General features: G+C 35.4%; 1 protein-coding gene across 1 annotated transcript; it reads left to right on the top strand.

The window, feature by feature from the left end:
- The first annotated feature begins 10,659 nt into the window (after positions 1–10,659).
- LOC109088774 (homeobox protein Nkx-3.1-like) lies at positions 10,660–11,712 on the top strand. The gene is made up of 2 exons (XM_019102911.2): positions 10,660–10,875; positions 11,151–11,712. The coding sequence occupies exons 1-2, from the start codon at positions 10,749–10,751 to the stop codon at positions 11,579–11,581; spliced, it is 558 nt and encodes a 185-aa protein (XP_018958456.1). The 5' UTR covers positions 10,660–10,748; the 3' UTR covers positions 11,582–11,712.
- The last annotated feature ends 640 nt before the right edge of the window (positions 11,713–12,352 follow it).

Below are 12,352 nucleotides of genomic sequence, written 5' to 3'. Positions count from 1 at the left end.
CGTTTAGCTTGAATGAGATTTTGTCATGCTTCTATTTAGAGATTTTTCAGGAAAGCTAAATTATGGAAAATATGGATTTTATAGTGAGATGTGTTGCGGATCCCCGACAAATAAAATATATTTAACAGATCAATTAGAATGCCGCCGGTGTCTGTGAGTTAAAATATGACAATATTTGATGTATATTTAGATCCCATTTTACAATAGCCTCATTATTTTTCTTTTTTTTTACTACTGTATTTTTCGTGTACACTCCGACTTTCCTTCCTCAAAGAGTTGTAAAAAGTCCAGTGAACATAAAAGTTGAACAATAATATATAATACAAACTGTTTGACAGTAGGCTATTTAACATTAAAATATTAAGATAAGTAAAATATTAAGTCATGAATTAAGCTACGTTTTCAAACTAATACAGGCCTATATGTTTATATGTATATGTGTATGGCTATTTATTTATTTATTTGTATTTATTTAGTCTAACGTATGTGGACTAATTTGGAGTATGATTTTATTATTATTATTTTTTTATTATTTTTTTTGTTTGTTTTAAATATAGGAAAAAAAAGGACAATTTTAAAAGAAACTGTCAGCTCGTTTGGGTTGCAGACATATTAACTCTTGCAGTTATGGTTATATGAAATCGCACGGTTCACTGGATAAAGTAGAAATGCTCACTGCGTTTAGTTATTTTTCTCCTAATTCGATCCTTAAATTTAGTTTCGTTGGTATAGGTATAACCCAGTGCAGCCAGGTTGATTCGGTCATATTAAATATTTTATAATAACGAAAAGAAAGAAAGAAAGAAAGAAAGAAAGAAAGAAAGAAAGAAAGAAAGAAAGAAAGAAAGAAAGAAAGGTTCATTTAGATTTTACCAAACGAATTGAAAAAAAAAATGTTTCATTCATCCAACTAAAAAAATAGGGTAATTATTCACATCTATATGTTTTAACTTGAGCCAATAAAAAATAAATAACTTGCCCTTAGGGTGCGTTTTGGGTTTTTAACAGTGCGTTTTAGGCCGCTTGAAAAAAAAACCCGCTTTATTATTTTATTATAACACATTTTTATCTCCTATTACCATTTTTCGTTTGTTTTTAGATTATACAATAAAAAAAAGACATACAGATGCAAACAATAGCTTCCTAAATTAGTGATTATTCTGTTTTACATGTTTCTAGGGCCCATGAGAGACACTGGGGCATTAAGATGTGTCACGAATTTACTTTACGAATAAATAACCTCAACGCGAATTTATTTTAGGATCTAAAATAAGTCCAGTCGATCAAACAGTGTGACAAACTTGCAGTTCGCTGTAATGTCGTAAACTAAACCAATTCCATTATCTCCCGATCTTAACGCTTTCCAATGAGCTTGTCATTACACTCACATTAGCCAAACAGATAAAACAGCTGAAGAGACGTGATAAGTCCGAGGATGCAGCGCTGAGAGTAAACAGAACCGCAGACAAGCCGGCACTCTTTCAGTCTTGTCTCCAGATCTGTCAAGAAAACGATTCAAATCAAGTCTTACTGCGAGCAAGCTATATACTAGATCTGAGAAACCAGCCCAATAGGAGAATGTTTTCAAATATGCGGCTTCAGCATTGAAAAATCGCATAATGTAATTTCGTACAGAATTTAAATTCTGCTAATTTTAGAAGACGCTTCTTAGCATCTGTTAGGGACTGTTATTGTGTTATTACAACTCAATTGGCACAACTATAAAATACAATCATTACATATACAATACATTATATATATATTATATATATACTATATATATATATATATATATATATATATATTATATATATATATATATATAGAGATATATATAGTATTTATTGTACGGTATATTAAGCACTTTCATATGTGCAAATGGCTTTAATTTTTATCAGACATTTCTGAAAACCAATTAAACATTAGTAGAGGGCATTAATGAACAGACTATTATGAGCAATCAGAAATGTTTCACTGATACTGGTGAGGCAGAGTAATTTCAGTCCTATCTTAATGGGCAATTTATTTCCTGTTTAAGACTGTGGATAGAACCAAGACAGAGATGGAAAACACTCAAGAGTCTCGTCAGCGCTGAGTTCAGATAAGGGAAGAGTATGTGGCTCGGAGCAGTATTTAGCAGATTGATATACGTAGCTAAGAGCAGAATTTAGCAGCAGGCAGACAGAGTGGAGACTACGGCCACTTCAAGAGATCAGATAAGTGTGTGTGTGTGTGTGTGTGTGTGTGTGTGTGTGTGTGTGTGTGTGTGTGTGTGTGTGTGTGTGTGTGTGTGTGTGTGTGTGTGCGCTTGGGACTCTATGTGGATATACGAATGTACTGACCATTAATATGAGAATGTGTGAGGCTGTGTGTACAAGTATTATGGTACATGGAAATGAATGAGAGATAATGTGTTGTGTCAGAGGTATTGCAGGAAGAGATCTGATCAGAGACTTACTCAGAGAGCCAGTGACAGACATAGACAGGGTTAAGACACAGCAGGCCATGATCTCCACTTCTGGCTTGTCACTCTGGAAAACACTCACAAAAACTTGTTCCACTGTTCTGAAGGAAGTGGAACTGGACGAAGGGCTAAAGGTTAAGCCGACTTCATTCCATCTAATTATTTATGAAATGGTGAAACCACAAGAGGAGTCACTGGATGGAAATGTTTAAGTTGGTCAAAATGCCGTAATGTATCTCTCTAATACTGTAACCTACACTCATCCTGCAGGGTCAAAATACAAAATGAGGAAAAAATTACGAATTGATCCGAAGACATTTGATAACTCTGCAGAACAGGTTTCTTCACTTTAAATTGTAGTTTAGTTTATATTTTGGGTTTAAAAACATTAATCTTTCCTTTGGGTGGGACATCACAGGAGTTCATAAAGGATATCAATGAACTGAATTCAACTAGAACTAAAGTAGAACTGTATCAAAATGTTAAATCACTAACAATAGGAATGTGAAAAACATCCAGGCCTCTGAAGCTATACTGCAGGAACTTGTTGGAGAAAACAAAAAGTTTAAAACAGGACGGGGAGAGTGACAGCATTTAAAGAGACTTGAAATGCGAGCCTTCAGCATTTATCTGAGGCAAACGAGGTCCGTAAGGACACTGACTCTGCTTTTACTACATCCGAAGAGATGTTTTGGATATTTTGTCTGTATAAAGACTAGACATCTATAGAAAAGACTCCCATGCTCCCTAACAATGCTTACACTACACATCTGTCCACACTTAAGAGACATCACTCAACTGCCTCCACATATAAACACACTCATATCCCCTGGCAAGACACACTCAAACTGAGTGGAATACCGGCAAAACTGCATTTTAACAGGCTCAATGTCAAAAATGCATTTCCTCTGCTCTGCTTATTTAGGACGCATGTTGTGCAACTGATGGCCATTTGCAAATTTCATCATCACACCATCAGAGGCATTAAAATTAGCCCCACTGAACTTGAACTGAACTGATCTGGACAGTATATAGGAAATATCTTCTCACAATACTCTGCATGCAGTTTCTTATCACTAGACTTACCGTTAGACTTTTATTGTGCACAATGTGGTGAGTGAGTCGCTTTGATGCCTCATTGCAGAGCAAGCTGTGGAGACATTATATCCCCTTGATTGCTTCTTAAAAGGGAAAAGTAGTTAATTTGGTGCAGATGAGATGTACTCACCTTTCTAGCATGCTCTGTCTGCTTTTGTTCTTACCTTCACTGCCCTCTAATGCAGAACAAGTGTATCCAGTTCATCCGCTCTGCTCGTCCATCTGATTGAGTGACTACCATTACCCTTGGTCACAGCAAAAGCCACACAGTCGAGTCACTGTCATAGATTATTGAACCAATGTTCAAGCGACAAAAACCATAGCAGCAGCACTTTAACCTCTGGATATTAAAAAAAAAAAAAAAAAAAAAAAAAAAAAGTGAAAGTGACGTGACACACAGCCAAGTATGGTGACCCATACTCAGAATTTGTGCTCTGCATTTAACCCATCCAAAGTGCACACACACAGCAGTGAAAACACACACACACTAGAAACACACCCGGAGCAGTGGGCAGCCATTTATGCTGCGGCGCCCGGGGAGCAGTCGGGGGTTCGGTGCCTTGGTCAAGGGCACCTCAGTCGTGGTATTGCCGGCCCGAGACTCGAACCCACAACCTTAGGGTTAGGGCTACGACTTCCCCTTATTGAGGGCAGCCTATGATGTATCCTGTATTTCCTACTGACTGTAAGTGCAACAGTTGTAATCTGCAACTGCTCACATAAGACTTGTGTTTTCCCTTGTAACTTAGAAGCAAATTTTAGCATACTTTTTTATCAAAATAATGAATGAATATACTTAAGTGTGAACTGAATGCAATGTGTTAGACACTTAATTGCATGTTAATTTCAAATGAACTAAAATGTATTATAGTTTACATTTATATTAAATGAAATTAGTTGAACTTAAGAGTGTTTTTAAGTAGGACTTAAGTACATCTTTATACATAATTTCATAATTCCTTCTATTGTCTTTGAAATATGATTAAAATGTACTGACAAGCATTTATGGTAATCTAAAATATGAAAATACAAACATATATTTAAACATATTTGTAAATGGGCATTTGTAATGATGAATTTACAATTTAGTACATTTAAAATATATTAACTTTAAATGTAATAACACTAAAATTATAATCAGTTACTTTGCATGTGCAGTATGTTAGTCAACGCTTCAAAATAAGTGTACTTTAAGGGATGAACACGGTATTAAACATAATGATTTAAAATGTACTGTAAAGTAAAACTTTTAATTTGACATTATTATGAAGCATACTTAAATGCATCAATGAAAGTGTGCTTTCTTTAAGTACAATTAAGTAGCCTTTTATTTCATTAATGTTATATTTATCTGCAAGTACAATTCAGATTTGAAGTACTACAAGTGCGAGTTCAATAAGGGCACTTCTTTTTCACAGGCTTAGAAATAATGCAAAATTATACGAAATTAATATTCATGTATATCAAGTTGTGCATACAGTATCTGCCATCAGGTCTCTTTCAGACCAGAATTTTGGAATCAAATATACAAACAAATACCATTATCTATATACAGTAGCACAATGCAACCAAAAAAATAGTTAGTGCAATCCTGTCTGAAATTACTAAGTAAATACTTTTGTTTTCTATAGATAGCATTGCATTCCTGTTAGCTCTTGTTAGAACATTTTGGTAAAGGAATTTGTGAAGGAGTAAAAACATATCTTAAATTCTTCCATCCATCAGTCAGGCAAAAAAATTCACTACGTTTAATACATTCATCATAATTACTAGCTTATCGTGTTTGGTTTAAAATCACAGCTACACTGGTTTGTATGTGGCAAACAGAACTGTAGAACAGGTAGTTGCCTGAAGCGAAGCGCTGGTTGTTTGTTTAGGGATCACCCCAGCAGGAATGAGAAGGTTCTGTCACTCAAGCTTTCACCCTGCTGTCTGTCTCTGTGCTTTATCTGTGTCTCAACTGCCAGCTTTTCTGCCCCAACCAGTCATGTCACATGCAAAAACATCAGTCTAAGACTGAACCTCATCAAAAGTCAAGTATTCTCTGAGGTTGCTATGACTCATGGGTTGATACACTCAACAAAGAAGATCTGACATGAAAAGACAAGCTGTGTGACCCATATTAATAAAAAAAAATGCTTAAAACAAGTGATTATTAACGTTCATGATGTAATCACTCAGTTATCTATCTATCTATCTATCTATCTATCTATCTATCTATCTATCTATCTATCTATCTATCTATCTATCTATATATCTATCTATCTTGTCTGTCTGTCTGTCTGTCTATCTGTCTATCTATCTATCTATCTATAATCTGACGATATCTATCTATCTATCTATCTATATTCTGACAATATCTATCTATCTATCTATCTATCTATCTATATTCTGACAATATCTATCTATCTATCTATCTATCTATCTATCTATCTATCTATCTATAATCTGACAATATCTATCTATCTATCTATCTATCTATCTATCTATCTATCTATCTATCTATCTATCTATATTCTGACAATATCTATCTATCTATCTATCTATCTATCTATCTATAATCTGACGATATCTATCTATCTATCTATCTATCTATCTATCTATCTATCTATCTATCTATCTATCTATCTATCTATCTATCTATCTATCTATCTATCTGGTCTGTCTGTCTGTCTGTCTCCCATCTAAACAATATAAATGATAGCACTGTGTGAAAACTTGCTTCCAGACTATTGCCCCTTCGGGAAAATGTGATAAATTATGATTTAAAATGTTGTCATGTGGCTCCCCCTGCTGCTCGAAAGATCCAGTTACACGAATGAATGCGACGAACTCATTGTCATCATCAAAACTGACTTTTTTCCTCGCAACTGCAAGTTTTTATCTCACAGTTCTGAGTTTATATCTTACAGTTCTAATTTATATCCAGCCCAGTCTCATGAAAATGCGTATAAATACTACTCCAAATAAAAAGGAAAACTCGTGGTATTGACACGCAAAAATGGACTTTGGCGTGCATATAATACGCATTTTTTTGAGTGCATATGATATACTAAATTTGTTGGCGAGCATATGATATGCAGGTTTCGCGTACATATGATACGCATCTACCCCACAACTCTAAACCTAACCATCGTGTAGCATATGCACGCCAAAGTCACTTTTTCCGTAAAAATACCACAAGTTTTCCTTTTTATTTGGCATACTATTTATACTTACAGTGTACAAATAATAGTTACAATTGTCTGTACATGATAAACTACAATGGAATAATTTATTTTAACATCTAAACATCACACACTTTACCTTTAAGACTTTGATGACTGATCTACACAAAGAACTACAGACCTGCAAGTGCAAGCTCTTTTCTCTAGCTGACAGGTTTCTGAGATATTTTACATGACTTCATATCGAGCGCCAGCCAACCAAAACTACCTCAGACAAAACTGACATCTAACCTGAAGGCAGGCATTAGTGAAGACATGCTCATCTCAACTACAGATGATCATCTGCAGCTGAGGTAATATTTTTTTAAGTAGACTACTACAGTTACCATGATACACTTTCAAAACACAGACAGCAGGCATTGCAGGAGTGGATATTGTCCTATGGGATCTGTCACATTATTGTATCATGTGTCTCAAACCACTACTGACACAAAATAGCACTCAAGGAACGTAACTGTAAACAGTATGTTTAAAGTAAATATGGAAATATGACATTTGGAATGTATAATGAAAATGGGATTTCAAGCCACAAGAGGGCACCACTGCACTAACTATATACACTGAAAGTGCCATCTGGATTTAAATAAGTAAATACAAAAGAGTCTATGATTGGATGATTATTTCAGTGATTAATATGTTTCTGACATGTTGTATGTTTTGCAACAATGATTCTTTTAATCCTAGCTGATGTGCAGCTTTTCATTTCTTAAACAACAATGTTGAAAGACATACCCATGTCCATATTCCAGGATGACAATGTCAAGTTTCATTGCAACTGAATTGTGATATAGTGGTTCAGTGAGCATGAGAAATCATTTTCAAGTACGAATCGGCCACCACAGAGTCCTGAGCTTAACCCTACTGAAAGTCTATAGGATGATATAGTCGACTTTACAGAGTGGTTCATCTCTCCTATTGTCAATACAAGATCTTGGCCAAAAATGAATGCATTAATGCAAAAATAAATGCAAACTGAGCCTTGACATTGTCATCCTGGAATATGGACATTGATGCGTCTTTCAACATGGTTGTTTGAGAAATAAAAAGCTGCACACTGCATCAGTTAGGATTAAAATAATTGGTTCCATACATGCCAGAAACATATTAATGACTGCAATAATGATTCAATTGTAAAATGTGAAGTATTTGCTTATTTAAATCCAGATTATCCAGCACTTGATCAATTGATCAAGTAAAGGTGAAGACATTCAAGCGCTTTATAAATAAAGGAGATTTCTGAAGGTTCATGTGACACTGAAGACTGGAGTAATGATGCTGAAAATTCAGCTTTGATCACAGGAATCATTTGTATAACATTTTTTTTTTTCAGATTTCAGATTTTAATAATATTTTTAAACAATATTACTCTTTTACAATATTTTTGATCAAATAAATGCTGCATTGGTCAGTATAAGACACTTCATTCAAAATCCTACTTACCCCAAACTTTTGAAACGTATGATAATAGATAACCTTATTACTGTAATGTAAAATGACCCAAAACTGATGCCACCCAACAAAGAACGAAAGTGAGACGTCCAGCTCACATAGCAAGAATGACATATGTCTTCCTGTCGACAGGGTCAGATTCTAACAAGCCCACATCTGGCCCAAAACAAGCAAACGGTGCAACTCATGTCTTCCACATTGTGTTAGTGTAGGGACAAGAGGTCAGGAGAGAAAGCGGGAGTTGCATTACACAAGCCGCAAGAAATGTTCATCCAATTACTACTGCTTGTTTTGTATGGCCAAAGCATGACATAGTCTCTGAATCTCGCAGTGTAAATAAAGAACTGAATATGTGTTTGTGCAATTAAGATAGGCATCAAAGATATACAAAACAAAAAAAAAAGACTTGATCAAAGAGGTATAGAAAATAAAGATGAGCAATGCAGGTAGTCGACTCACTCTATGTGTGTGTGTAGGAGAGAGAGGAAACAGACAGTAAGATTATTCAAGGTGAGCACTATCATGAAAAACATCTCAAATACAAAGTTTATATGACAACAGCTAAAATTAGGTAATCCTTCAAAAATCCTTAAGCTCTTTTCCTTTTGTGAAATAAAACATACAATAGCACCTTTATAGGGTTATCGCAGTTAACTAAAACTATAACCATAGAAAAAAAAATATTGTGTCACTCAAATAAACAGAATGTCAAGTGAAATAAGTTATATATTTATATATAATACATATAATTTATATATAGGCCTAACTTCATTTATATATGTATATGTATATATGTATACAAATACACACACACACACACACACACACACACACATATATATATATATATATATATATATATATATATATATATACAGGACAATCAATCTATGTACAGGAGTAAATACAATAAAATAGATAGATAGATGACATATAGATACTGTGCAAAATGTATTAAAAGTATTGAAACATGACTGTACCTTTAATAATACATTGGCTTTATTATCTAGTTAATATGCTTATAGTTGATGTGAAGCAAATTTATATTTCATATATTTATAAAACAATTGGAGCGGGTGTTATTGCTAATCAGACACAGACTAACTGTGTGTTAACTACAGAAAGGAGGATTTCTGGGCTTATGGTGGTGGGAGGTCATGCTACCGTTTGTTACTCTCAGCTTTTGTGTTATTCCAAGCAAACTCCCTGCTCTCCTGGGGCCAGTGCGTCCTCTTTCCCCGTCCCATTCTCTATACCTCAACATGCCTCCCCCTTAACTACATCTCTCTCTCTCTCTGTCTGTGTCTATGCTTCTCTCCCCTCTACCCGGACTGTGGAGTCACACAGAAGCACAGGGGCACAATAAACATACAGCCATGCAACAACGTGTGGGTCAGGAGAAGGAGCCGGGACTAAATATGTTGAAGTCATTAGCTCCACGGGGAGGAGGCCACCCACTCTGACCCCGGCTGACTAAGGATCTTCCTCTTGCTTATGAACACATACCCTGGTGCCCTGGACCACAGGGCTTGACATCCAGGGATGATAGGAGACTAATACTGATATCTTGTTACACAATAAATCTCACTAAATTCTCAACTGACTGTAGTGTAACAGTAAGAAAAAGCTCAGTGTAAACGACTGCACGTGCATTAGTTGTATCTCTTTCAACAGGTATATTTTAAACTGATATTTTCTTCTTCAAATATACATCTTTCAATATATTTAAAATGAAAGTAAAAATAATAATGAATTACAAAACCAAGAGACTGAAACTATGGAAACTTTTTTTGTTTGTTTTGGTAAATTGTTATATATATATATATATATATATATATATATATATAATGAAATTAAAAATAATACACTCAAATAGAAATGAAACTGATATGAATAGTCTATATCAAACTAATTTCAAACAATATTGCACGAGACACTATAAATATTCATCATAGATAGACAGACAGACAGACAGATAGATAGAGATTTTTAAGTTGTGAAAATGATACATTGCACATTAAATCAAAATTCCATCAAATGAAACTATAAAATGAATACAAAAAAAAATGAAACTACTTAAAACTGAAGTATTGAAATATTTGTTTAGCAAGTAAATTATAGACTAACAATATTACACTATATAATAAAATTATATTTCTTTTGTATATTTAATATATTTTATAGGCTATTTTAGATTTATATTTGGGTGAGGACAGTTATAAAGCAAATATAAATAAATAAATAAAAATCTGTGCCAGTAGTGTGTAAATCGATTAAGACTTCAGGACAGAGTTTGACAGAATTGATGGTCCACGAAGACGCGTCTGTTTTAGCCATCAACGAGCCTGGACCGATGACGCAGCGCAGGACGCTCCTCCAATAGCAGAGGAGACAACAGCTCTCGCGCTATTTAAAGTCCTGCAGCTGAGCTGGAGAGTGAAAGTGCCGATTACTTACCCAGAGGAAGAAGAAGCTTTATTCTTACCTTTATCAGGAATTTAACAACCTAGATGGCGGCTTCAAACAAGCAGCTGACGTCGTTTTTCATAGAGGACATTTTATCCTTAAAAGAGGATAAAAAAGATGACTCCTGCAAATCTGAGCGCGACAGAGCCGACAGCGCAGACGGACGAACAGGTACTGCACTTGAAGACTACTATCTCGGTGTGCATTTCTAGGTTAGTTAGTAAATTAGTTCAGATTAGGCAGTTGTATCCTTTGCATGTCAAACTATGTAGGTAGATAGTTTAGTTAAGCTGATGAAGTTAGTTAAAAGTACACCTGACATCGAGAGTTGAGTGCACGCGAGATCGGGTTTAGATCTCTGTCGGGATTAGATCTGTTCTGAGACCAGCTTTTCTGTGAGAAAATGAGTTTAGAATCCTAATTTTATCGTGTACTTACGTTCACAGATACAGAGGATATCTCGGTCTGTCGGAGCTCTGAGGATAAAGCGGTGTCGTCCGCAGAGATGCCGGGCGGCGGAAAGAAGAAGCGCTGCCGCGCCGCCTTCACGCACCTGCAGGTGCTGGAGCTCGAGAAGAAGTTCAGCCGTCAGCGGTACCTGAGCGCGCCCGAGCGCGCGCACCTCGCCAGCGCGCTGCACCTCACGGAGACTCAGGTCAAAATCTGGTTCCAGAACAGGAGATATAAAACCAAACGGAGGCAGTTAACGACAGAGCACGGCAAGGACTACTTTCAGAAATCAGACGCCACCGCTATGGCTGCTACAGAAGAGGACTTTTTTAGAGCTTCACTTTTAGCGACAGTCTACAAATCCTATCCATACCGGCCTTATGTGTACAACGTACACGGACTGAGTGTATGGAGACCAGCACTGTGATGACAGGGACATTGACTTGGACTTTGGGAAATTTCTCAGATTATTGTGAATATTATTATTATGGTGATTTTTTAAAGTATTGTACAGTTTTTTTGTATTCTGTGTAATAAAATATTTTTTCAAAGGTATATATGTGTGTGTTGCATGAGCTACAGACTATTTTGGCCACTCCAATTACATTTTCTTTTAATCATCCCCACTTCATCTTAACCTTTTTTTATTTTTTTATTCATAAATTAAGAAGTCCAGGGACGAATGAGCTTGTGCCTTCCATCATGAATAGAAAGCCAAATATCTTTACCTGTATCTTGCATTGATCTCACTTATAAGGTGAACTTGTGAAATGCATATTTGCCTTATCTGGTTAAACAGACCTAAAGCATACTTCTAAGAAACTGACCTTTACTTTTACTTAAAAACGACTTGAGGAACTTAAAGAATATGGTTCTAAGTGAAATGTAATATTCAAGAAAAATAGTGCAACTTATGCTATAATTTATTGGCATGCCTTTTAGGCATTTATTTACCAAAACTTAAAATAGTTATTTGAGTGTGTTGGAAACTCATACATGTTTCTAATGTGGCCTTTCATTAACATAATTTCCCATTTTTGTGTTCTCTGAAGTCATATATATCAGCGTGTTATGCTGTGGCTCTAAAGTTTGTCTTCCACTGGACTTCAGTAAAAGTTTTCATCATTATTCTTTCGAAATCATAGCACTTCTCTGCGAACTACTTCCTAAAAGCTGTCCATTGTTTAACAAGGACCGC

The sequence above is a fragment of the Cyprinus carpio genome, chromosome A8, assembly GCF_018340385.1.
Source record: "Cyprinus carpio isolate SPL01 chromosome A8, ASM1834038v1, whole genome shotgun sequence".
Taxonomy (NCBI): domain Eukaryota; kingdom Metazoa; phylum Chordata; class Actinopteri; order Cypriniformes; family Cyprinidae; genus Cyprinus; species Cyprinus carpio.
This window is presented reverse-complemented; position numbering and strand designations above follow the sequence as displayed.

Coding starts and splice junctions, on each gene's coding strand:
- LOC109088774 (XM_019102911.2), top strand. CDS start 10,749: ATGGCGGCTTCAAACAAGCAGCTGACGTCGTTTTTCATAGAGGACATT. Junction 10,876..11,150: donor CAGCGCAGACGGACGAACAG/GTACTGCACTTG, acceptor TTACGTTCACAG/ATACAGAGGATATCTCGGTC.